Source organism: Dromaius novaehollandiae, chromosome 14, assembly GCF_036370855.1.
Source record: "Dromaius novaehollandiae isolate bDroNov1 chromosome 14, bDroNov1.hap1, whole genome shotgun sequence".
Classification (NCBI taxonomy): Eukaryota; Metazoa; Chordata; class Aves; order Casuariiformes; family Dromaiidae; genus Dromaius; species Dromaius novaehollandiae.
Window position 1 is genome coordinate 11,572,441 of NC_088111.1, and position 27,607 is coordinate 11,600,047.

Genomic DNA, 27,607 nt, shown 5'->3' on the forward strand with positions numbered 1-27,607 from the left:
CAGCCGCCTTTGCGACAGCAGGGCTGTTTCCGGCGTTCGGCGCCGCTTGACGGCGGAAGGAGCGGAGAGGGAGGAGGGAGGAAGGAAAACAAAGGGGCGTGAGGGGCCGCGGCGGCGGCATGTGAGCGGCGGCGGCGCCGGCGGCGGCTCGGTGAGCGACAGCGGGGCCCGGCGCGGCGCAGGGGGTAGCGGGCGGGCCGCGGTCCCCTTGGGGCCGGGGCAGGCCCTGCCGGGGCGGTGGCGGCGGGGCTGGGGCCTGGTGGCGGGGCCGGGCCGGGGCCCCCGGCGGCCGCAGCGCTTCGCCGCCGGGCGGCGGCTCCCAACGGCCCCGGCGCCCCCGCGGGCCGGAGCGGCCGTTTGCCCAGCGGCGCCTCGGGGCCGGTTGCGGGGGTGGGGGGTGGTCGGGCGCCGCCTCCGGGCCGCGGTGGGGGCTCCTGGGCAGCTGCTGGCCGCGGAACGCCGCGGGTAACGCGCTGAAAGAAGTCCTTAACTTCCGTGTTGTTTCTTCAGGTGTCGTTTTACTTCCTCAGCGAAGTAATTAGCTCAGATGTTATCAGTTATTTTTAGAAGTCGTATACTGCAGAGTTGTAGAAGTTGGCTAACTAAATGTTTTATGGAACGTAATATAGGAGCACTTAGAGTTCACATAAATAAACATTCCCGCCCTTAAAAAAGATAAAAGACAAGCTGTTTTTTTGCTGCTTAAAAATAACTTTAGAGACAAACCTAGCAGTATGGAATATGTTTGGTAGTTGTTATGCTCAACAGTAAATGTGAGGAGCTGAAGGAGCGCAGTTAACAAATGCAGCATGTAGTTGGAGGGCAAGAAGACTTTGTTACTGATTGTAGGGGTTTTTTTGTTATAGTGTGGCCAGGCCTTGAACAAGTTGTTTTGCTTCTTTGTGGTTCTGTAAAGCTAAATTGATGTGGTGTGCCTCAGGGCAGGTTGAAAATTAGTAAGAATATTTGTAAATAACTTTTAATTATTTAAAACTTTAAATACTAAATGCTGAGCATTTGATGCAAGTATGTAGCTTTATGTTAGATGATGAAAAACAATGAATATGCAATCTTTGATTCTTTCAGCTGAGTGCAATTGCTCTTATTCTGTATTCACTGCTTGAGCTGTTCTTGAAAATCTACTTCCTGGCTCCTCTTTGTAGGAGAATGCACTGAAATTTGCTGTGAATCATGTCACGTCATCAGCAATATATTTCTGGGACTTTGTAGCTACTGCAGTAAACATAAACAGCACTTTCCTCAGGTTACCTTACCAGTGCTTCAGGTCATAAGGAATACTGTAACACTTGCTACAGGAGTCCAGACAGTGTCTAAAATGCATAATTAAATTTAACATAAATAATGCAGGTTCAGTGATCTAGAAGTGGTGGAATTTGTTTTACTTATTTGTGCATTTGTTTTACTTAACAATGATCTAAAGCTGCCCTCCCCCCCTCTTTTTTAAGCAGGTTGGAAGAATGAAAGGAAAGGGAGATAAGAGAATGTTGAACCATTTTGTTTGGCTGTATGATGGAAGGAAACAAGACAGAGAACCTCTGCAATAGATCTCTTGGGTGGCTTCAGCGAGAAGAGAATGATGCTAAGCCATGGCTCTGGAAACTTTCTGATTGCTTTTCTGCTGCTGAAAAAACTTTGCCTTGCAGTGCAAAAACGGTAATTCTCTGCTTTACTAAAAGCATAGCTGAAATACTGATACAGAACAGGGTAGTTAACTACAGTGCTATAGCTGGTTGAGGGAGGAGAGAAAGAGAAGGTGATTATCATGGTAAGCACAACATTTACCTGGAAATTTAAGGTCTTTAGTTCTGTTCTCAGCTCTCGTCAGTCTTGGTGAAAGCGTATGAGTTGCTCTGCTTGATAGATTTTACTCTCTTGAGCTGTGTGTTCAGAATAATATAACTGATCACTTCAAAAAGTGTGTAAGATACATTCTTGAAAGCTCTCTGAGGCTATTGCTGTGGAGTAGGGAAGCATCCTTCATGCTTCCAGACTTTAATAACTTAGCCTGGAGACACAATTATGATGTCATGAATTAGGTATATATTAGTTATGGTAATTACAGGATACTCTTCTTCAAAAATGTCTAATTATTCCTCATTTTCATTGCTTTAAATGTTCTTGTTTTGTAACTGAATACTGCTGTGTACATTTAAAATGTACAGTGTTCAGGATTAAAAGAAATAGTACAACATGATGACTTGCTTGAGCCAGCAAACTCCAGCTGTAAAGTAACTTTCTTCATTCATACATCCTCAATCTGACTTTCAAGGAAAGATGTGGGGAAAATAGGTGAAGAGGTATCCTGTTGTATTGGTCTTCTCTTGCTGGGGTTAGGAAGAGGGTTACCATCAGTTCTGGAATTTAACTTGAACTAGTTCCAGAGTAGTTATTGGCCTAGTGCATCTTCTATTCGTAAGAGGTGGAATCAGGTAAAGAGTAACTTTTTGTACTTGGGTAATCAATTACTCATTACTATGTAGGAGGAAATGCATTAAATCCAGTTCAGAAAATAAAAGTTGTTCTGGTCTGAAGCTCTGGAGCAGTGAGTTGTATGCAGCTTTGCACTGCTGACCTTGACTGTTCTGGAGTTTCTCATAACCTCACTTAGTTGTTGCTTATACTTTTTTAAAAAATACATTTATTTATGCCTTTTTTTCTGTCTACTCGTGTTTTACTTTGATATCTTAAATCAGAATATAATACAATTAAGAAGTAGCAGGTAATAAGTACTTACATTATCATTGTGAGAATTTAGCCTTCTCTGTCTTCTGTTACTTTACCTCCTTAATGCCATTTCTACTTTTTTGCAGTATTAATCTTTCACTTTACTTCTGAAATTTTAATACCATTTTTGAGACTTTATTGAAATGCAAAGATGATTACATTGATTACAGATGATTACCTCTTAAATGTTTTTTACTTTACATTCCACCCATCTGGATTTGCTCATTAAAAAAAAAAAATCTTTTGCTTTACCATTACAGGGTATCTCTAAGCGGTAGCTTAACTGTTCCACACTTTTTCAATTTTGTTTTTATAGAGCCATTGTTATTTGGTTTATTGTTGTTGTGTGGGTTTTTTGTTTGTTTTGGGGGGGGGAGTCATTGCTTCTAAAATCTTAGGGTACCAGTGTTCCTCAGGTAGGCACAATATAACTGACGCTATTTATTTTAATATTTTTGCATGTTCAGGCAGTGAGGTAAAAATTGTCATCTTTATGACTACTATTAAAATGTCTATTGCTGTCAAAATTGTAACTATTTAAAAATACATGTGCTTATAGTACAAATTACTGGTTTATGAATGTTTCTGAATGTAACTTAGAGCCTTCTCTTTCCAGAAAGATTACATGGAGAACAAGAAAGCTACTGTGGAATTGAAGGATGCTTCGTCTCCTCATAATGCTGGCTCTAAATTGTTTCCAGCAGTACCGCTTCCTGATGTTCATCCTCTTCAGCAACAGCAAATACAGCTTTCACCTGGCCCGAAAGTAAGCTGCTGTGCTCATGGCTCTGACTCTTGTACTCCACAAATGCATTGTGGTGGTGGTGGCGGTGGTAATTTGATTCACCCTGGCACAATATTAGACTCGAAAAGCACTGGGACAATTACTTGTCAAGTAGGGTCAGGATTTGCTTATCAACCTGCATCTTCACTGAAGAACCCTCCAGCTAGAAGCAATTTGGCAGGCATTGCGAGTGAGTTCCCTGGTATGTGCATAGAAAACAGTGTATCTTCCTGTCAACATCTGCCCTGTTGTGGAAAACTCCATTTCCAGTCCTGTCATGGTAACGTGCACAAACTACATCAGTTTCCAGCCCTTCAGAGCTGCACATCTTCTGGCTATTTTCCTTGTTCTGATTTCACAAGTGGGGCTACAGGCCACTTGGATGAGCGTATTGCACAACCGGAGTTAGCATCACGTGTGTGCGCCAACCCTTTGCACCTAAACATGGCACCTTCAGTTTGTTTAAAGGGCTCTCACTACTGCAATGACTGCTTGAGCAAGGTTTGTACACATCACATTTCTCATTCATTAAGTGTGGTATATGGTTAATGTTGAAATAGTAGATGTTAAATTTGAGCAAAACACCAGCTTTGATGGCTTGCAGCTTGAGCCCTCGTAGTTGGTGATGCGTAGCTCAAATGCAGTGGATATTCTTTGATTTGAAGGTGACCTCTTTATTGAGGTAACGTTCAGTTCAATGGGAAGACAAAACAGCCTAACACAGTGTTTAGCTAATAATGGATCTGTAATGTGCTCAGACAGAATTTTGACTGGTTTTGAAAGATGGCGTTATTTTTTCTTGACAGCTCCAAATAAAATGTTCCATAGTAGTGACTCTGAGAAAAGGTTAGATAACATTTAATGTGTACCGATGGGCAGCTGATCAGTAAAGATCCGTCTTGTAACTCAGGTGCTGCAATGTCTGGTGCTGCAAGGATATTTTGGTTTTATTTTGGTTTGTTTGGTCTCTGTTCAGTCTTCCCAAATTTGTAATGTATACTTCAAGACCAGTTGGGTACACTTGACTTACAAAACTAATTACAACTGTACTTGAATTTTCACAGGAAATCAGAAGTGAAATAATACCTCTCATAAAGCTGAGTATTTAAATTAACTTCCAAGCTTGAGTTTCCAATATAAAAAAGAAATGTGTTCATTTCAATAAACTAAATAGTAGGGTTAGTGTATTTGGAAATATAACCATTATTGGGGGGAGGGGGAGAGGGAGATGATTCAACCTTGTATCTTTAATTGTGCTGCTTTCACATGCCAAGTGATGTGTTCTTTTTAAAGAACAGATGTTAGTACTTTCTGAAAATTGTGCATCTTGATGTGCAGAGTTAAATATCCAGAATCCTCCCTTGCATTTGGAAACCTAGAGCTAAGTATGCTAGGGAAGAGACTCTGGGATAGAAGCACCCTTCATGTAGCAATACAGTTCTGAACTAACTTGCTAGTGTACATTTGAACTTGGGCTTATGGAGGGGGGATTGGTTTACAATGAATGTTTCTAGCCCAGATAGTAGGTGTTCATACTGTATATTAAATGAACATGTGTTTTGAAAAATTGTCCCAACAGCCAACCAGAAATAGCCTAGTTGATGCTGCTAAAATCTGGCCAAATATTCCTCCTCCAAGTGCACAGACTGCACCTGTTTCTATCCCAATATGTAATGGCTGTGGAACCAAAGGAACAGGAAATGAGAAGAGTTTGTTACTGGCGAGCAGCCTTGGCAAATCACCACAGAAATATGGTAAACCACATTTGTTTGAAAATTGCACTTAGTGGATGCACTCCTTTAATATTGTTGAATATAAAAAGTTCTCTTAAACTCTGCTTTCTGCACTGCACTCTGGAAACTTCTATAATGCCAGAAGAGACTAAAAAGTAAAAATATGCGTAGTTAATTTATTTTTAGCATAGAATTTTTATTATGTTTCTCTGCAGTTGAGAACTAGAGAAAGGAATTTAAGAATTTGCAATTTGCTTTGTTTTGGTGGAGTACAAGGAAATCATCCTCAGCCATTCTTTCAAGAGGATTTCTTTTTTAATCTGATAGTGTCTTCTCACTTCAGTAAAGCTGTAATATTTATAGTTATGGGATCTTGTTTTAGTGTTCTTGAATGGAAAGTATTGTATGAAATAACTGCTTTAATGATCTTTCTATACTGTTATACCAGTTATGATTTTAGTAATTAAAGCATTACCAAAGTTGTATTCTATTAAAAAAATATTTAAAATATTTTGGAGAGAGAGTTCTGATCCCTGCTAACATTTTGGTTACCAGCTGAAACTCTAGATAGCAAGTTACAAGTCATGCTTCCCTTTGTTTCAGAGGGTGGTAGAAAAATGAGGAATTTGATAGTTCTACTTTGATCATTTCAAGACTTAAGCCACTTTTATGTTTTTAAGATGCAACACCGCAGTTTAGCATTCTTACAAAATTCAATTGTAATGAATCTGTCGAACAATAAGTAGACAACAATACCCAAACAAAAAAAGACAGTTATCTGTTTTGCTTAATTTCATATTCTCAACTAACTTCATGATTTCTTTGACTTGTGAGGATTCTGTGTCATTTATCGTGTTTCTTTTCCAGTCTTGTTGCAGAATGCAGTGGGTTTATATTATTGATTCAGCACTTTCAATGTGTATATGATTTTGAAAGACCAAAAACTTTATTTGCAGTTCCCAGCATGTAGTAGCAAAAACTTGTAACCTGACTCTTCTGAATTGTATGATACTTGTGCATTTGTTCCATGCTACCTTATCTTTTTATAATTGCTTGCACCATGTTGGTAATCTCATTCAGTTTTATTTGGATGCTTTATCTAATACACAATGTTTAGTTAACAGCTCTCATGTTTCGTTTCCACTACTGATACAGCACCCACAGAGTTTAATGGTATGACACGATTCAGACATTTTTATGGCAAATGCCACTTGAAGATTCAATAATACATTTTTAAAATATGCTACTTAGTTGTTTGATAGTTTCAAAATAAAACTAAAGTTGTCTTGCCTCTTTATCCAAACTTAGCAGTTGCTAAATGTTTAAGATTGATTTGAGGTATATTTGAGTGTTCCTCTAAGGAACAATTTTGAAAATATCTGATTGTTTTATAGATTCTCTAAGAAAATACAACTAAATTTGCCTTCACAGGCTTGTTCTTCTCTAACACATGAAGCTTCCTACCTTCTGTCTTTTTTGTGCAAATGTTTATAGTATGCAAAGTTTAACATTCTTAGTATTTTGGGATTAAACTGTGAGCTGTGTTGTTAAACTTGTGCAGGGTCTCCGGAAGTTGCAGTAACAGGCCAGGTTCTGGAAAATTTGCCCCCCATTGGAGTCTTCTGGGATATTGAAAATTGTTCAGTTCCCACTGGCCGCTCAGCTATTGCAGTTGTACAGAGAATTCGTGAAAAGTTTTTTAAAGGTCACAGAGAGGCAGAATTCATCTGTGTGTGTGACATTAGTAAAGAGAATAAAGAAGTTATTCAGGAGCTGAACAACTGCCAGGTATGAAAACAGCATCTGCTTGGTGTTCTTACTTGAAAATCTTTGTGCTCTATCAGATGTGCTAACAATAGTGATTCCTGTTCACTAGTGGTTTTTTATGTCAACTTCTGTATACTTTTTCTGTGTGGTGGTTTTTTTTTTTTTTTTTGGTGAATCTAGTTTATGGTTTTATAAGTAGGTTTGGGTTTTGCTTTTTAATGCTGGAGATCACTCTTCTCCGATGTGCTACTTAAAACGGAAACTGTGTTTTGTTATGTAGATTATTCTTTTATCTTTAGTTTTCATAAAGGATTTTGACTTCATTCTGTAACGAAAGGTGAGACATTTCTGGTATTATCCTTCAACTAGGGTTGAAGGTCATTGCTCATTGGAACAGTTTGGGACCCATACATCCAGTAGCTCATTGCAAATGTGTGCATTCATTTATCTCAATAGAAGACACAGGAGTGAGCTTGTACTTTTGTTAATTTTTGAAATTATATTCAAGCTAGTATAGTTCACATTCGGGCTTTCCTTCAAAGCATCTCTCTGGTTTTCCACAGGTGACTGTTGCACACATCAATGCTACTGCAAAGAATGCTGCTGATGACAAGCTCAGACAGAGTCTTAGGAGATTTGCCGATACCCACACTGCACCTGCCACTGTGGTTCTTGTGTCAAGTAAGTGTTCAAGCCATTGGTTTAGGTAGCAGAGTTCTGTTCCTCTCTTCAATAGTGCTTTTGTATATGAGAGAGTATTATGCTTTCCAAGGGTTGTGTTTAGAATCAGCTTTAATTGAATTGCTTAAGTAAGAATTGCAGAATTCAAAGAATAGTTGGAATTGGAAGGGACCTTTGGAACCCACCTGGTCCAACCCTCCTGCTCAAGCAGGGTCAGCAAGCAGGATTGCCCAGGACCATGTCCAGTTCGGTTTTGAATATCTTCAAGGATGGAAACTCTAAAACCTCTCTGGGCAGCCTGTTCCAATGTTCAGCCACCCAAGTAGTAAAGAAGTATTTTCTTATATTGAATTGGAATTTCCTATGTTTGTGCCCATTGCTGCTTGTCCTGTCACTGGGCACCACTGAGAAGTCTGGCCCCATCTTTCTGACACCCTCCCATCAGATATTTATACACATTGATAAGATTCTTCTCTGAGCCTTCTCCAGGCTAACCAGTTCCAGCTCTCTCAGCCTCTTCTGGTATGTCAGATGCTACAAGCCCTTAATAGTGTTCATGCCCTTCATGGGATTCACTCCAGTATATTCATATCTTTCTTGTACTGGGATCCCAACACTGGACACAGCACTCCAGATGTGACCTTACCAGTGCTGACTAAAGCAGAAGGATCACATCATTCAGCCTGCTGCCAATTCTTTCTAATGCAGCGCAGGATATTGTTGGCCGCCTTTGCCACGAGGGCAGATTGCTGGCCCATGTTCAGCTTGTTCCCTAGGATCCCCAGGTCCTTCTCTGCAAAGCTGCTCTCCATTCTTAATGATTTCAGTGTTAGCAAGGAAACAACAGAGACAGTAAGTTGACAGACCTGTTTTGTTAAATCAGCACTGGAACTTGATGTGTCCTGCTGAGTGTCATTAGGTACACTTACAGAAACAGTCTAATGTTAGAAAGCTTCAGCAGGAACCTAGTAAAGTAAAACTCATTCAGTCTTCCTCATGGCAATCTTTCAAATACATGTTCCTCAAAGCATTCTGATTTTTTTTCTTTTTCTTTTTTTCTTCCTCTTTTTTTTAATAATAGCATATTATGCAGTTAAAAATGCAAGCCACTCAACTATTTAATTAGCGTGTATTGTCTTGGGTTTCTCCCTAAGGTTATAACCTGTTTTAAATTAAATAAATGTTTGTTACAAATGTATAAAGTACTAGTCTAATGCCTTTCCAATAATTTGCTAAAAGTTAGTGCTAAAAAGGAAGCCTTTGCCTGTGAGATTGAATGCTAATAACCGCTGACTGAAGTTACATTTGTTGAGAAAACTTGTGGCTGTTAGTCCTCATTCACAGGAACTTTTAAGTGATAAATAGAGCCTGTCAAATGAGGTCTGGGCTTTTGCTTGTTTAATCTATGATTTCTTAAAAAAAAAAAAAAAAAAAACCTTTTTTTGCATGTGTTTTTTTGTTTATTCTTTTTTCCTCCCCCCAGCGGATGTGAACTTTGCTTTGGAACTCAGTGACTTGAGACATCGACACGGTTTTCAGATAATTTTGGTACATAAAAACCAAGCTTCAGAAGCACTCTTACATCATGCTCATGAGCTTATCTGTTTTGAAGAATTTATTTCAGACTTGCCACCAAGGTTACCACTGAAAATGCCAGTAAGACTCTTATTTCTTATGCAACAAACATATCAATATGTCAGATCCCTTTTTTTTTTCTAATTTGGGCAGAAATTAGGCTAAAACTATGCCTTTCTTAGTATAGTAACCATGCCTCTTGAGGCTGAGGCATAATGTCATCCGTATACTTGACTATTGTGTCTTTCAGTGATTACTACGTCAATTTGTAATTTCTACCTCAAGGTTGAAAGAATAAAATAATAAAAGAACAAAATAGTTAACTAAAGAGTACAGTAGTAAGGTCACATTCTTATTACTTAATATTTTATCAGATAATGTAACTTAAATGCTTTTCTTTCACAGGGAGAAAGTAGGGTAAGAACTTGCTGCTGTATTAAGACAGTTTTGCAATGCTTTCCTAATGTAAAAAAGCTGTTTCTGAGTAGTTTGCTGACTGTCCAGTAGATTTTTTTTTCTGTTGATGTTCTCCAGATTTGCTCTTTTGTCTTTGCACAGCACTTAAAGCTTTTTCTTTCTTTGAAAGAACTCTTTAACAATGTGTTCACACACATTTCTAGAGTACACAGAATTCTTGGGTAGTATAAGGACTACCTTGCGGTTGGATTTTTTCCGAACAAATTGAATGTTGCAAAAAAACAAAACCAAAAGAACTGATTTTAGAATGTGTCACCAAAATTCAAATAAAAATATTGTTCTTGAACACTGCTTGGGTACTGTGATACAAGCAAAACTTTTCACTCTCTTTAAACAGGCATGCCATACACTGTTATATGTTTACAACCTGCCAACAAACAGAGACAGTAAAAGTGTCAGTAACAGACTCAGGCGTTTGTCAGACAACTGTGGAGGGAAGGTGCTGAGTATTTCTGGAAGCAGTGCAATTCTTCGTTTTTTAAATCAAGAAAGTGCTGAACGGGCTCGGAAGCGAATGGAAAATGAAGATGTGTTTGGCAACAGGATTGTAGTGTCTTTTACTCCCAAAAACAAAGAACTTAGTGAAACAAAAAGCTCAAGCTTTGTTGGAGCTGAAAAGGTGAAGTCTCCCAAAAAAGTTAACAAGAACACAAAGCTGTGCCTCCTCAGCAAAGAGTTAAATGATCAGTCTTCCAGTACCAAAAGCCCTGCTGGGAGAGGGTTACAGATGCATGGATCTGTCATCAAACCCACAAATGTTAAAAGTTTACAGGTATTGTTCTCCTTTGCTTGTGTTCTTGCTTTTCTTCATTTTCCAAGAGTTACTTGTGTTACAACTTTATTTTTAACTTGTCAATCCTATTTAATGTACCATTGTATAGTGACTTTCCAGAGTAAGAGCAATATTCATCCCCTTTAAAAGCAGGCAGTGAGTTTGAGAGTGGTTGTGCTCAGTTCTCAATTAGTAAATAGCAGCAATATTTCCAGAGTCTTGTATCTAAGACCACTTCTGAGTTTTGTGTTGGTATTGGGTATGCGTCAAGAGTATGCATCTGTTGCAAAGGAAGATAAGGTAATTCTACACAGCATAGCAAGGATATACATTTCAACTCTTAACAGTTTACTGTTTACTTCTGTCACAAAAATCAAATATTCCTGGTTCTAAAGTGCTATTGAAAACGTAATTTAAAAAATTTGTTAGCTAGGTTTCTAACTGAGGGAAAGCCTCTGGCCAGGAATGTCTGGCGCTTTTACAATGATTTTTCCTCCCCTTTTATGTAGGAGCTGTGCCGCCTTGAATCAAAGACTATCGGTAGAAATACTGAAAACCAGCAAGACCACTTAAGAGAACAAATTCCTTCACCTCAGAGTAACTCTAATGCAGCTGTTCCTGTGTCTCTGGCAACCAAAAAAATTGGAACAGGAGAATCAGCCTATAAAAGTAGTCAGAAGTATGTTTAAAAATAAAAAGACCTTAATATTGGCTACTTCTTTAATATGTTAATTCTGCAAAATAATGTATTTTCTTTTTTTATATATATTTATAAATAGAAAAGAGACCTCTGCTTCCAGGAGTATTACCAATTCCCCTGTAGATAAAAAAGATAAAGATGAAACTGTATTTCAGGTCAGCTATCCCTCTGCTTTCAGTAAGTTGACAGCCTCAAGACAACTCAGTCCTTTACTCATGTCTCAGAGTTGCTGGTCATCTCGGTAAGTATCTATGTCATATTTGGGAGGTGGAGTGAGACGGGCCAGTGCTAGGCCACTTACAGTATATACATTGATTCTTGACATCTGCATATGGAATTACATAAACTAAAAACATTATTGTAATACAGTGATGCACGTGGAGGGAAAAGCAAGCTAGTGCTGTATAATGGCTAGTGGAGGGTGGATATGAAATAAGATGGAGTGAACACTTTTTAAACAGGAATTTATTCTGTGTCAATTGTTTCTTCTACATTTTGTCTTTAAAGCTTCTGAAAATCTTCAGAGCTATTACAGACACCTTATTCCTCTTAACTTCAGTGCTTCCCCTCCCCCCCACCACCCTCAAGAGAATTTAGTGGGCTTGGAAAAACTCCCACTAGGGACTTAAATATCTGTCCTTTGTCAAATATTAAAATCATTTGAGTGAGTTTCACTTTTTTAATGTGTTAGCAATATATAAATTTGATACTAAGTCTTCTACTGATTAAACTGAGCCACTTTGAAACACAGTATGTTATGAATGATTTCCTTTTCTCTCATAAGAAAGATTTGTTTTGTTCTCCTGTTTTGCTTATGTGGTAAAATCTTGCTTGTCTGTTTTGCACGTGGTGTGTGTATATATATGCACTAGGAAAATGCCTTGAATGCTGTATTTGTGCACTTGACACGTTTAGTCTGTAATTTGTTTCGATGTATATATCGGAGTTGTGCAATAACTATTTCATTTCATAAATGTTTTTTATTTTAACCAGGAGTATGTCTCCAAACCTCTCAAATAGATCATCTCCACTCACATTTAATATAATAAATCATACCAGTGGTACTGACTGTCCTGATCCTTTTGCAAATGGTGCAGATGTTCAGATCAGCAATATAGATTACAGATTATCCAGAAAAGAGTTGCAGCAAACTTTACAAGAAATTTTCTCAAGACATGGCAAGGTAAAGGCAAAAGTACCTTTATTAAATCTGTCTTTTAGATAGTTCTTGTTTGCATGCTCATGGGCATGTTTGTGGTCTAGCTTTAAATGAGCAGGAAGGAAAAACTATCCAAACATTACTTTTAAACATTGTTAAAATGAAGCACTGCATATTTTCTCTAAAAAGACTAACATCATTTGCACCATCTTCATAGAGCTGGTACTCTGAAGCTTTGTATATAAAATTCATAAGTGGATCATTGGTCATCCAGGGAAAAGATTTAGGCTTTAACTGCATAACCTTTTTAAGCTGTAAAACTGAATTCCTAACATCTTAAAAACCACAGTAAAAATTGAGCTTCTATTTTGAATCTGTATTAAAAGTGATTAAAAAGAAGAGTCGAGAGCACAAAGTAATAAAAAGCAGCTATATAGGTCACTTCTGTTCTAGAGTGAGCTGTAGGTGACATTTTTCTGACATAACTTTCTGCAGGGAAAGATGCTTGCATTACAGGAATGCCATAGCCTTGCTTTGGCCAGGGTGCTCTATATTTAGTCCTGGTTTGCATTGTCCTGTTGGCCATGCCTCATACTTGGTTCCCATTTACTCTGTATTTGGCTCTTGGCCAAAGCAAGGCTGTGATACTCCTGTGTCAGTTTGACTTGGGTCAGTACTTTGTGATAAATGCATAAGGTTGAGTTCTTTCCTTACAGGTAAAAAGTGTAGAGCTCAGTCCTCATACAGATTACCAGTTGAAGGCTACAGTTCAGATGGAAAATCTGCAAGAAGCAATCAGTGCTGTCAACAGTCTTCACAGATATAAAATTGGTAGCAAAAGGATACAGGTCTCACTAGCAACTGGAGCTGCTAATAAATCTCTCTCCCTCCTTAGGTAATGAACACTTTGTCATCTTTTTTTTATTGTTATAGCATATATTGAATAGCAAGAGGTGAATTAAAATTCTAAGCAAAGGAAGAACAGGAAAATAAAGTAAAACCTCTGCCCAATTGATCAAAGTGCACAAAATCCTACTAGGTTGACAGTTTATAGTTTAGTATAGTTTAGCATTTTTACATTTCTGACATCTAACTGCAAGTTGCCTCTAGAGAGAGAGCTTTTTTTAAGTGTCCTTCTGTTGGATCTTCACTGCACTGTTTCTTTTACATAATACTGATATACATTAATAATTTATCTTGTGCAGCTGAGTTAAGATTACTCTTGGCATCTTTATTTCCTCTTCCTTCCAAGAAAGTGCATACGAATCGTCTGTTTTTGAGGATGATATACACGGTTTAAACACTGGGATTTTTTTAGTGTCCCTTTTCTATATGGAAGATAGTAGGAGCAGAGGGCTGACACTTGTGAAAATAAAAGTATTTTGTCCATTTCACTGTCCTCATCCTGAAAGAAAAAAATTAGGAAAAAAGTCTTCATTTTTGTCAAAAAGCTCCGGTAAAAATAGTGTTTGGAGTATAGGTTATTCTCCTCCAATTATATAATTCTCATAATTGTATAATTCACAATTTTATTTCATTCTTGCCTTTTAGTTACTGTCTGTTCTAAGTTCTTATAATAATGTCCAATCTGGTAATTTCTAATGGTATAGCTTTAATGTTACTCTCTATAGACGCTCAAAATTTTACTGCCACGTATGAAAAATGTATTTCTGCTAACTCATTTAGGAAACTTCTCTGAAGGAATTACATACTACTTGTACTCCACTGATTAGAAGTGTCAGCTTTCATAGTGCTGGGATGGAAGGGAATACAGTTCCCATTGTTATATTTATAGTTCATGAACTGCATCTGTAAATATCTCCTGAATTGGTCAAGAGACTACCTAGTAAATTCAAATGCAAACAATCAATTTTGTGCTAATATTAAAAAATTTCATTTCTAGCTCAGAAACGATCTCCATCCTGCAGGATGCACCTGCTTGTTGTCTGCCTGTGTTCAAGTTCACTGAAATCTATGAAAAAAAGTAAGTTTTCAGTTGCATTTGTTTCTCTAGTAGCTTTTCTAATGGTATTTTTGTGTGATCATTTACCATGAACTATAGAAAATAATGGAATTGGGTATTATGTTTTTGCTATAAGATGTTGCAGCATACTGTTTATCCAGAGACAGTGATTGTAATACTGGTATTCCTTAAGGGTTATATTTTCAGTATTTTATTTAATTTTTCTGCCTTAAAATAAATAGCTTCGTAGGTACCTTAACTTTCGTAGAATAGTTTCTAACTTTTTTTACATAAAATGCAGATTAATGTGTTCTCTAGTTGGGGTTTTATAGCATGTATTAATTTCAGCTTTTTCTTTTAGATTTGGCCATAAGTTAATTTTATCAGATTTATATAAGCTAACGGACACTGTGGCAATCCGCGACCAAGGAAGTGGGCGGCTGGTGTGTCTCTTACCCAGCAGCCAAGCCCGACAGAGTCCATTGGGATCTTCACAGTCGCATGATGGTTCTTCAGCAAACTGCAGTCCTATAATATTTGAAGAGTTGGAATATCACGAGCCAGTTTGTAAGCAGCATTGCCTGAATAAAGACTTTATGTAAGCTGTGTATAAAATCTTACAAAATACTTTATTAATAAACAACAGCATTTAATGTTAATAGGTATATTAAAGTTGAGGAGGATGTCCATAAAGCAATCTCCAGTTGTTATTTATGTTTACAAGAAAAAATCAGGCAGCAAATAGTGAGATGGCACAGTGAATTTTCAGGGCAGTTCTGGTGGATCTGTCTGTTCAGATAAGATTCATGAGTTCCAGCACATCTGCCGAGACTGAATGCTTTTCAGCAGAAGTTGAAAGGTAGACTACAATCTCCTGGATATGTAGGAGTGTTCTAGATACTTCTACTTGCTTGACTTTTATTATGTAATTATAGCTGAAACTGATCTTTTTTCCTTATTTATCTTCCAGCTGTCTTTAATAGCTGGTGGTTCATAATGGTTGAAGATTTCAGGAAACCATGTTATATTTTTAGTTTTATTCAACAGTGACCAGGGTGTACTAGTAGAGCAGTTGTTAAGTGTTTACTGTTTGACTGCTGTGTGCTATTGTGTGGGGTTTGGGGGGGGGGGGGGGGGGGCGGCGTTGTTTTTTTTTTTTTTTTTTTTCCTCCCACCTGCTACATTTTTTCCTTTGATAAAAATGTGCTCTTCCAAATGTTGCTAGTCTTCTGTACATTTGCTGTAGCTGTATTCATTTTATGTGAGGAGGAGTAAGGGAAAGGTGCTCGTGCTTGTACATGGTGTTGTGGTCACCTGCTATTGGCATATTGTATGCATAGAGTGTAACGCTTATTATGGATGCATATATGTGAGCACATGCGCACTCTGCTCAAACTGAGTATAGAATGAGCACATTAACTTAAACCTCTCGTTATTACAGTGAGCATGAGTTTGATCCAGACTCTTACAGAATTCCTTTTGTGATTTTGTCTCTGAAGACATTTGCGCCCCAAGTTCACAGTCTTCTACAGACCCATGAGGGTACTGTGCCTTTACTAAGGTAAAGTAGTTTAATTTAGGCTTGTAGTATAAAGGCTGATGTGTTAAGTTTTAAAACTTTTTGATAGCTGTCATAATGCTCTGAAGCTACCTCTTGCATAAAAGTCTGATTTTGATGCACAGCAGTGTCTGTTTATAGTAAGTAAGTGCCTTATGGAATTATTCCTTTCAGAATTCTTGCTCAGCAAAAAATTAAAAATCTCTCTCTAAAATGTGCATTTTATGAAGAATTTGTAATCTGTTAGTAGGCTATTAAAACCTCTTGCTCAGGAAGTGTCTCAAACTCAAGATATTTAAGACAGTTGTTAAAAGTGATATTTTTAGTGTTTAACGGAAGCTTTTCCCCCCCCCCTTTTTCTTACGAAGCTTTCCTGATTGTTATATGTCAGAGTTCAATGATCTTGAAATGGTGCCAGAAGGCAAGGGTGGTGTTCCTTTAGAACATCTTATTACCTGTGTTCCTGGAGTTAATATTGCCACTGCCCAAAATGGTATTAAAGTTATTAAATGGATACATAACAAACCACCACCTCCTACTACAGGTAAATATTTCTAAATAGAATCTTCTTGAATTTAATTCCTTTCTACAAAATACTTCAAGAGTTGTGTAAAGTAAATATCTAATTATTAAACTTTATAAAGGGAAATGTAGCTTGATTGTTCATTTTTCTTCTGTTCTTTAGTATCGGCAGTCAAGAGAGATGATTAGTGGAAGAATATTAATGGTAGAGTCTCAGTAATGTCAATTTTTACTTACTTTTTTATTAGATCCTTGGCTTCTACGTTCTAAGAGCCCTGTAGGTAACCCGCAGCTTATTCAGTTCAGTAGAGAAGTGATTGATCTACTTAAAAGCCAACCATCTTGCATCATACCAGTCAGTAAATTCATCCCAACATACCACCATCACTTTGCAAAACAATGCCGTGTGTCTGACTATGGGTATTCCAAGTTAATGGAGCTGCTGGAAGCAGTGCCTCATGTACTGCAGGTGAGTTGAATGGCATCGTGACTTTTATCTTGGGGATTTTTACTTGTACCTTGAATCATCTGAACTGAGTCTGTCAGTGGTCAGCATTGTCCAATAAATGGTACGCAATTATTTTATCAACCTTGAAAGAGATGGTTAATTGGACCTTGAAGTATAGTTGTTTCCGTATCTTTTGAGACAAGTTACTGCTGTCTTGTTTGTTTTTCCCAGCCTCCCAACAATACTTCTGTGTAAACTAACTTAATTGTATTTAATCTGAACCTCTGGACTAAAGTTTGTAGTTGGCTTTTAGTCTGTGGCTAGTGCTTGGGTAAAAGGTTGCAATTGTGCTGTTTATCATGGGAACATGGAAAACATTGTGCAAGTATGTTAGGCTGCTATGTGTTGCTTGTAATTTGAGAAGGATTTTTATGGGAAATAGGAAGTCATGGCTTTTTGTTACTGATAAATAGTACTATGATCACATTAGCTTACTGTTTTAAACACCAGTTGGCTGTAGAATTTTAAAATACCCAATGCAAACACATGCAACAATTGCAATAGTACTCTTGGAGGCGTTTCTGAATTTCTGGATCACATAGCCTTTAATATAGAAAGCATATGACTTCAAGACTGCATATCCAAGCACTGTCTCTGTAATGTTTTTATATTTCTAGCCTATATAGACTAGAACTGACTTCCAGCAATCCTGTAAAAGAATTTACTGTGGGTGCTAGAGATAAATGATCATATAGAATTGTTTCTTTCAGATTCTTGGTATGGGCTCCAAGCGCTTGTTAACCCTAACACACAGGGCTCAAGTGAAACGCTTCACTCAAGACTTACTGAAGCTTCTCAAATCCCAGGCCAGTAAGCAAGTTATTGTGAGGGAATTCTTACAGGCTTATCACTGGTAAGTTGTAAGTTGACTATAATGAAATGCAAACGTGCAGGGCATATGCATCAACTGTGGTTTAAAAGAGGGGTCAGCACCTTAGATCTTAGTACAGAACTATGGTAATTATATTCTGTATTCACTGTGATGTGGAATTTCAAGCTTTTAAAGTTTTTAAATAAAAAATTAAACTTTCTGGCAGACTGTACTGCTTTACTTTAGAACTAAGTTATTTTAAAATTTTTCAAATTTGAAGTGTATTGTGTTTCACTGATTCTATCTGAAGCCATGCCTGTAAGGTTGGCTTTATTAAGCAGGTCATGGCATACTTGTAATATGAACAAGAATGATCAACTTTGGGCTTTTTTTTTTTTTTTTTTTTTTTTTTTTTAAAGGGAAACATCATTTACTTAGCCATAAAGTAGATTGGTTCTCAATAAGCACGTTTACTTCTTTAATCAGGTCTAGTGATGGTAAAAGAAGGAGGAGTAATAGCCTTGCTATTGCCAGTAGTGTAACATACTGTTCTTATTTTGTAAAAGGAGCAGATCTGTGTTTTTTTTTTTTTTTTTTTTTTTTCTTTTAAAGAACCTAAGATTGACACTTTCCTTAATGTGAAGATAGAAAGTAGCAATCTACATGCTTGTGAAAACCATAGCACTTTAGTACTGGATGTGGTGTACTTTAGGGCATGTGCTGTTGGTTATGTGTGCCAACAGCTCCTTTTTAACTATATACACTTGATTATACTTTCACTATTGGCAACAATACATTATTGGTTGCTTCGCAATCCACTAAGTGTGCATCTCCATTATAGTCAGCTCTAGCAAATGTGGACAACTCATACTTCAAGAGGTCCCTGTCAATCTGGGGGAAAGGGGCGGGGGGAATGGGAAGAAAATCCTTGTAATGTATTACCTAATATTGTGGACTTAACCTGGAAAACACCAGATTTTTATGGTCTCTGCCTTCTTGTGAGGCCTTGTCTTGTTTAAGATCATCTGTCTTTAACTATTGAGCAAATACAGACCGCAAAAAGTGTAGCCATATAGGATTAAGGGGATGTGTCATATAAATTAATTAAATCACTATTTTTTTTTCCCAAGCTCAGGTTTTATGTTGTCCCTTACCACTACTAGTTTGAGGCATCCAGTGGTTGGCATATATAGCTTGCTTTCTTCTAGTGGCATATGAACCATCAGTGCAACTCTTACTTCTCTGGTTAGCATCAATAGGTGACTTGGTTTAAGAATACTTTTGTTCTTTTGTGTCTTTCATGCTAATATTGCAGGCAATCTGAAAATAGTGCTTGTTTTCATTGAGACTTGAGGCTTATGCTAATAGCGTTCTTCGGTATAAACTCCTATCTTTATCATTTTTGGCCTAGATAGAATGCATTAGAACTTCTATTATACAATTTTCTAAAACTTTCAGGTGTTTCTCTAAGGACTGGGATGTTACTGAATATGGAGTGTGTGAACTGGCTGATATAATATCAGAAATTCCAGATACAACCATCTGTTTGTCACAGCAAGACAATGAAATGGTAATTTGTATTCCCAAAAGAGGTATGTCTGTACTTTTTTCATTGTTGCCAAATAAATTGTTCTTTGATTATTTTAAAACCGTGCAAATGAAGAAAATAAAAGTGACTTAATTATTTCTTTTCCTTGACAATGAGTGTTCTTCACTACTGTGAACATATGCTGTCAGAACATTGTAACTAAGAAATTCCAGGAAATACAGAATGTCAACACTTTTATAAAGGAATAGACAAGCAGGTGGCAAAACACATGAAATAATGTTAATACTTCTGAATGTAGTTAAGCTTTCTATGGAGTGGTTAAAGAGGTCTGGTTATTTCCACACAACACAAATATCAAAATATTTAGTTATTTTAAAAGCTTCTAAAGTGCTGTTTGAAGCTTTAGACTTTAAATACTTAAGCTTAGTACAGCTCTCTAACAGTAGAAGAAAACACTGTGTGATGCAAAAAAGCTGCAAGTCAATCACCATGTTCTTTTTTTTATATTTCCTGCTGTATTTTAAAATAGATATATTGGTGCTTAGCTCTAATGGCTTTTTGTTTTTTAATCTTAGAACGTACACAGGAAGAAATTGAAAGAACAAAACAGTTTTCCAAAGAGGTAGTTGACTTACTGCGCCACCAACCCCATTTTCGAATGCCCTTTAATAAATTTATTCCTTCTTATCACCACCACTTTGGTCGTCAGTGCAAACTTGCTTACTATGGTTTTACAAAACTGCTTGAACTCTTTGAAGCCATACCAGATGTCTTGCAAGTAAGTTCTTAAACACAAATGTGGATTTTAGCACTTTTCTGAAAAGATCTGCACAGCTGTTTGTTTCAACAGAAGTTATGAACTGTGCACCTATGTGTAGTGCTGGCCAGCTCTATTTTGGAATGACTTCGATATCACCATTTTAGTAAAACCGTCCAAAGTTTGTAATCATATGCAGGCTAAGTTTATTGTTAACAAGTTCAAATTAGCCAAATTGGATTTATAAGATTCAGTTTATCAAAGTCAGACCTAAGCTTCATTTCAATTGTGTTAAATTTGCTTGAGAAGAATAAGGTAATAACTGAATATTTTGATTGCCTACTTCATGTCTAGGTTCAGAAATGCACTTTTTGCTTGCTTTGTAGATCTCTTGTGAGGTAGGTAAGTAAGCTTATGTAATAGTGGTTGCCTGAAAGTACTGAATTCTAGTTGCAGATCACGCTTTTCATTCAAATTAGATAACTCACTTTAACAAAGTGTAATTTCTGTTTTGTAGGTATTGGAATGTGGGGAAGAGAAAATTCTCACACTCACGGAGGTGGAACAAGTCAAAGCCGTAGCTGCCCAGTTTGTTAAACTGCTGCGGTCTCAGAAAGACAACTGCCTTATGATGACTGATTTACTTACAGAATACAGTAAAACATTTGGATACGCGCTGCGTCTTCATGACTATGATGTTAGCTCAGTTCCAGCTTTAATGCAAAAACTTTGCCATGTTGTAAAGGTAGTTTCTTACTGTTGTAGTTTATTGCTTTAAAAAGATACGCTTTAAAAGGTGTTGTGTTAAGGAATATCAGTATTTTGTCTGTGTCAAACTACTGGTCAAAGTATGCTTGATACTTTATTTTAGAAACAATATTACATTAACTTGAAAAAACAAATTTTTGCACAGGGGATTTTACATGTAGGTTCTATACTCCTGTGATGATGTTATTCTGTAACCTTTCAACACTCTCTCAGAAAATGCACATTCGTTCATCGAATTGCACATAAAACATAGTATTGTAGTACTCTTTTTAACAACAAACTATATTTTCCCAGTTGACTTCTGACTATGTTAAACATGTCATGATAACCATAGTAGTTCTCACTCTCCTAATCCTTCACGTTGCTTGCTGGTTCTGTGATTTGAGATTTTAACTCTGAACACAAATATATAGGTGGTTTTTATACTTCACTGGAAAAGATTGGTTACATTTACATAGACACAGGCATACTGTTTTAGTTGCTCCCACTCTGTTATTTTAGCAAGTGTCCAGGCTGGAGCTCAGTTAAATCTAGCTGTCTTGGAGCATAAAGTAAAATCATGTCTACCATGTGGACAAAAGCTGACACAGGTTTTTTTTATATTTAAAGTCAATTTTTCTGTGTAATAAGCTGCTTTATCCTGTGTGCTTTGGACTATAAAGTATCAGATGCTGCTTATCTTTAAGTTATGCTCAAACCAACCCCAGCTACCCAGCTTATTCACAGACTAAGCTCTTTCCTGTCTCTAACTCCCTTCCCACCTCCTTTTTCCAGGTTGTTGACACAGAGTCTGGCAAACAGATTCAGCTGATAAATAGAAAGTCTCTGCGGACTCTGACTGCCCAATTATTAGTTTTGTTAATGTCTTGGGATGGAGCATCCTTTCTCTCTGTTGACCAGCTTAAAAGGCATTATGAAACAATCCACAGTACTTCTCTGAATCCTTGTGAATATGGATTTATGACCTTAACGGAACTCCTGAAAAGTCTGCCTTATTTGGTTGAGGTATAAAGCCCCTTTCTTTTTTTTTTTTTTTTTTTTTTGTGGGGGTGGGGGGGAGGTCGTTGTTTTTTCTCTTAAGGCATGTTTATCTTGGTTTTTCTTTCTAATGTCTCATATCTTGAAAAGACATTGTGACTAAAGGATGCACTCTAATTCATTCTTTTTTTTTAATACAGGTTTTTACTAATAGTGCAGCAGAAGAATATGTGAAGCTTACAAGTCTGTACATGTTTGCAAAGAATGTAAGGTCCTTGCTTCATACATACCATTATCAGCAGATTTTTCTTCATGAGTTCCCAGTAGCATATAGCAAATACACAGGAGAAGTGCTACAGCCTAAAGCATATGGGTGCAATAATCTAGAAGAGCTCTTGGGAGCAATTCCACAGGTGCGAAGAATTCTATTACTGAAAAATTATGCTGAGATTTCTGCATGGATTAAAAATAGTTGCAGTACTGAAGTTCCTGATAGTATGAATTACTAGAATAACTACTCCCCCCAAAGAGGGCTTATATCAGTTGTATTTTTAGTAGATGCTTCTGCAAAGTCTAGACTGCATAGTAATAAAAACAAAGTAATATTATCTGCCTGTTATGTTTTGGTCAAATCTTGCTTAAGAACTATTCCTTGTGAGGGCATGAACAGCCTTGGCATTTTTTGTCAAGTGAGGTAACTCTTTTTTTAAAAACCTGTACAATATTGAAGTTTCACTTTGTTCAGGGTAGATTGGTTCCTGGACTGAGCAGCTGTGGGCCCTTGGCAGAAGCAGAGCTTTGCTATGGCATCTTGTCATCTAGATGCATTAAACATTCTAGGATAACTCTGTGACCCAATTTATGGCTATAAGCTTTTCTTTAATCTTTCTGGAGAGTAACAATGAATTCTGCAATTTTATGTTTAAACATATGAAGTTAGTAGAGTTGCTACACCTATGCTTTGTCTTTGTTAGGCATAAATTCTTTTTTGAGACAAAACTTTTAATTGCTAATACAACACCAATTAGCAACATGATTTGATTTACTTCTAGAGTGTCAGCGCTAGGCTGGATGAAAGGCAGTGAGTAAGCTGCTTTGGGTTTTGAGGCTAGCGTGCTGTTACTCAGTTATACTTTTTTTTTCTCCCCCCTCTATAGGTGGTCTGGATTAAAGGACATGGCCATAAGAGAATTGTGGTACTAAAGAACGACATGAAAAGTAAGCCAGTTCAGTTTTGATCTGGTATCCTAGTGTTGTGGTGTTCTGTTTGTTTTTTTCTTTTCTTTTTTTTTTTTTTTTCTTCTTGAGGTGACTTTGGTAAATGAACCGAATGAACTTGCCTTTTTGTAGCTCGTTTTAGCTCACCCAGTTTTCCCCCTGCTGATCATGTGGATGATCATGGAAATCAGCTTGCTGACCATAATGGACATATTATGGAGATTCCAGGATCCACTTCATCAATGGAATTAAGTCTAGGAACACCTAGCAATGGTAATGCAAAATTGATTTGTATAATAAATCTATCTGATTTTTGGGGAAATAAGCAGTAAGCAAAGCAGCATGGGGAAAGCTGTGTGAGTTGACTAAACTGAACTTCTGGAGATGTGCTTCATGGCTTGAAAGCTGTTAAACTTTTTCCGGGGTGTATAGTTAAGCATGTGGCCCTTGAAAAGGGCACTTGTTGTCCTCAGCTGTCGCTGTGTGTGTGTATATATATATACACATATATATAGCCACAAGAATACTGTTTCTCATTGATTGCATAGGGGAAATTGAAGTCTGTATGCATAAAGCTAATGAGGAAAGATGGTCAACAGTGTATTGTGCTAGAAATATTTGTCTCCATCTTCTGATGAGAGTAGTACTTTGTGTGTGTGATACTCAACCAAATAGCCTGTTTGTTGCTCGTAAATTTGCTGATAATAATGACAACTAGTATAAATCTGTCTTCAGATAGAAATAACTGGGAAATAGTGACCTCATAGTACATGCCTTGCTGTGGTCTCCAATTCTTTTGTTATCTCCAGGTCAGGGAACTCATGAAATAGTTCTTGAGGCATTATTTCCGAAGTCTAGTACTGGCTGCCTTAGTAAGGGCAAGTCACTTTATTTTGAAACTTTCAGCTTAATTTTCACGCATGAGTCAAAGTGTTAATTGGTAGGTAGATAGCTGATAGGGTCTTAGTATGTATACAAGCGTGTTGTCTGGTAACTGGCTCTTTTCTGTTAAAGGCTATTCCTGTAGAATATGCTTCTTCAGCTCTTCCTCTGTTGTTCAAGTTTGGCAAACATCAGGTTTTAATATGAGTGTATACTAATTCAGGCAAGCAGTAGGTTGGAATAGTTTTGCTTTTTCTGCTGTGTTGTAGTTATTTTGGTTAGATGTTCTTGATCTCAGCAAAGTGACTCTTATGTGAATCTGACACTGATTAACGTTACGCTAATTTAAATACTAGTAATTTAATTCTGCCATAGCTCTTAAATCCTGAGTCATGTCTGAAGACTTGGCACTTACCAGGTCTGAAATAGTGACACCTTCATACTTGCAGATACTTTGAAAGATGTTCCCTTATTTTTGTAGTTTCTAGCCAAACTGAGCAAGAACTTCTTTGCCTCACAAACACATCGCCTGTTGACCTCTTGTGTGAGCCAGTTCCTTCCTGCCTACCATCCCCGCAACTGAGACCTGATCCAGTGGTTCTCGAGTCTGCTGACCTCATCCAGTTTGAGGAACGACCTGCACCCCTCTCTGGTAAGGGTTTGCTTGCTTGCATAGTACTAGCTGTGGATGATAACTCATCTGATATAGAAAACAGAGCATCAAACAAGTGTCTGTTTTAAAAAATTCTATTTAAAAAAAATAATTTTATAATACAGTGGAGTGTGTTAGCAATGCAGGTGGCCTCCACCAGAAGCTCTTGAGTACTGACAGTAATTACCCTGCAGTGATTCTCTGTGGTGAACTCTAGAGGCACAACCTCATCCACCACTAAACCTGCATCTTGCCAGCCTGTAGCAACCTTCTCACCACAGAAATTTCATAGTACTTGATGTTCAGCACTGAGAAGCTTAATGTCTGAGAGTTCAATTAAACCTATGAAGTAGTACATAAGGACAGTAGAGTCAAAAGCAAACATCAGATCAGCTGCAGAGGTGAACATAGTACACGTTCTGGTTTCAGATCAGACTGACGTTCTTCTTAAATGTTTTATTGCATGTTACCAGAGAAAATTTTTTTCAAGAACAGAGCATCTATAAATTCAGTTGTCTTACTTATTTTAGAGATGATGATTTTAACAGAAGAAGAAAAACAAAGAATTGTTACCACAGCTCAAGAAAAGTTGCCCTCTGGTTCTGTGGTATCAAACACCACAGAGAATACTTCAGTGCCTCCCTGTCAGTCCTCTGAAACCCAGCTAACCAAGGAAGCAATGGACAGCCCAGCCAAAAAGCAACACAAAAACAAGGTGAAATTGGCAGCAAATTTTTCACTTGCACCTGTAACCAAGCTTTAACTCTTTCTTCTAGTGTGAAAGACAAATACCTTTGGACTCTGCACAAAATAAAGCTATTTGCTAACCCCTACATATTTTAATGAAAGGCCTAGAAGAATTAATTTGTATTTAGATGTGTATTCTGTGAAGATTTTGTTCCTTTTACACTGAACACAGCTGTCAGCAGAGCAGAACTTTTTCTATTATTTTGGAAAAAAAAATCCAGCATTCATTAAATTATTCTTAAATTTTACAGTTTTTTTCATAAATGTGTGTTCAGTAAAAGCAAAATATAAATTCAACTGAAATGGGACAGATTTTATTTTCCTTAAGCCTTGTTGGTGGTGTAATCATACATGTAGCATATTATATTCTATAGGCTGTTGCTTACTGGTATTGTTTCAGACAGTATTAATAAAATGCATGATCTGTCTTTCAAAAGCCTGTTGAGAAGTTTTAACTTGCTGAACTGAAATGACAAGAGTGAGGGAGTTGATTGTACTTCAGAGGAGAAACTTGTTTTCTGTCCCTTCAGATGACTTGTAACTGCATAGTTGATTCTTTTGTATAAAGATGTCTGTAGAAGATTATGTGGGTTTTTTGCAAAACTTGTTTTAATGTTTTCTGTAGCTTTCAGTTCCATTTAGGAGCTTTCCAGGACATTAATGTTTTAAGCTTCCCTTTTATGTTTAGTTCCAGTCTGACATGGATTTGGTTAAGGCAAAGAAGACTGTTAGTGTCATGAGTTTAAGATACAGACACACATTTTTATTGTGTCTAGAGATGAAGTTAGAAAGATTCCAATATTTCTAAAATATGCATTTAATGCATAAATTATGGATAATGGAGCAGGTCTTATAAAAATGTTTTGTGACGGAAGGTATTGATGCTATTTCCACTTGTAAGGAAAGTTCTAGCTGCATGTGGAAATGCTAAGGTTGTTCTGCTTAACCTTGTTTTGTATTTTTTAAGCATGTTCAGTAAATGGGAAGCTTATTCTTTGATGTGCTGTCTTTTAACTGTGTCTGTTTTTATTCTAAAATTTACTTCTAGTGTTGGAAGCTTTTTTTCAATTTGTGGTATCCTGTGTCGGCTTTTGAAAGGGCCAGCCTTGGAAGAGAGGTTGCTAGTGGAGGACCTTAACCCTAGTTAGCAGAAACGTCCAGTGAATGAGACTTTATACCCATTTTGGGTAACCGTGGCATTTACAATGGGTTGTATTTGCCAGGCAGCAAATAAATTGCTCGTAGTAATGAAAGAACCTATACCAGAGGTTTTCCACTGGCCAACAGGGATGTTTTAGACAGATTCTGTTGTAATATGCAAGCGATGGAAAGCAGGCTCTAATTTCTTAGCCAACAACAGGAAATGCCACTGAATAATGGCTATAGACAGAATTTTACTAGACAGATTTTTGTTATAAAATCTTTTAAATTTAGCCAAGTATTACCAGTAGTAAAGTTATAGCCATTATGAATGCAGAGAAACACTTGGAAGTTTTTCTGAGCATTGTGGCACAGTATTTGAGTCCTTAGTAAACCTCTACAGACATACTGCTATAGAAAGTCAAGTATAGATGTAAGCTTTCTTAGAATGCTTTTAATGAGTTAATGTAAGAACATCTGCTTTCACCTTACTTAAGTATGATATGGTTAACACTGATCACTTTGAGCTTTGTTTCAAAAGAGCATGTATTTGGGGGGAAAAAAGACCAAGCTGAAAATATATTTTCATGAGATGCACTTACAAGTCATCCAGAGGACTAAAGAAAACCAGGTTTTTGAGGCTACAGAGGAAAAAATGGTATTTGTCAAAGTGAGTGTGGAGGTTATACCATTTCTGGAGGCCAGCATATCTTTTCTGGATTCATGTGTGATTCTGATGAAATCGCTGTTTGAAAGTAATAGAATAAAACTTTTGAGAAGTTGTGTTCATAGTGTAACAAAATAGCCAATTGAATTGCAATATATTTTTTTATCCAAAGGGTTAAATGAATGATGTGACTTACAGATTTAAAAGCATTGCAACCATGAAATTCTTTAATTTAACAATTAAATGTGCTACTTCAGATTCATGTCTGTTGAAAAAAAAAATGTCACTGAAGCCCTCAATTTATGCACTATCTTTTTTCTTGGGGTGGGAGGGAGAAAAAAATCTTTTCTTAGCTGTCTACTTTGTTTGGACACTTTCTTTTGTGGCTCAAGTGCTGTTTTGTGTGTTGGGACCAAACAGTTGTGTCAATAAAATTTTCAAGCAAGCATAACTCTTGTCCTTTTCTGAAGACTTGAAAAAACTGTCCTAGAATC

General features: G+C 37.2%; 1 protein-coding gene across 4 annotated transcripts; it reads left to right on the forward strand.

The window, feature by feature from the left end:
* MARF1 (meiosis regulator and mRNA stability factor 1) lies at positions 1-27,564 on the forward strand. 4 transcript variants are annotated; one of them, XM_064520345.1, is made up of 27 exons: positions 1-151; positions 1,470-1,674; positions 3,362-4,030; positions 5,109-5,283; positions 6,824-7,050; positions 7,593-7,710; positions 9,194-9,366; positions 10,100-10,534; positions 11,044-11,213; positions 11,314-11,475; positions 12,228-12,417; positions 13,110-13,288; positions 14,297-14,377; positions 14,718-14,954; positions 15,798-15,917; positions 16,283-16,458; positions 16,685-16,905; positions 17,655-17,797; positions 19,214-19,347; positions 19,880-20,082; positions 20,579-20,806; positions 21,604-21,834; positions 22,008-22,220; positions 22,965-23,025; positions 23,158-23,298; positions 24,389-24,559; positions 25,090-27,564. In XM_064520345.1, the coding sequence occupies exons 2-27, from the start codon at positions 1,528-1,530 to the stop codon at positions 25,320-25,322; spliced, it is 5,238 nt and encodes a 1,745-aa protein (XP_064376415.1). In that variant the 5' UTR covers positions 1-151; positions 1,470-1,527; the 3' UTR covers positions 25,323-27,564. The 4 variants fall into 4 exon arrangements, with proteins under 4 accessions (XP_064376415.1, XP_064376418.1, XP_064376417.1 ...); XM_064520348.1 differs by having other exon boundaries at positions 3,362-3,511; XM_064520346.1 differs by having other exon boundaries at positions 2-151; positions 1,467-1,674.
* The last annotated feature ends 43 nt before the right edge of the window (positions 27,565-27,607 follow it).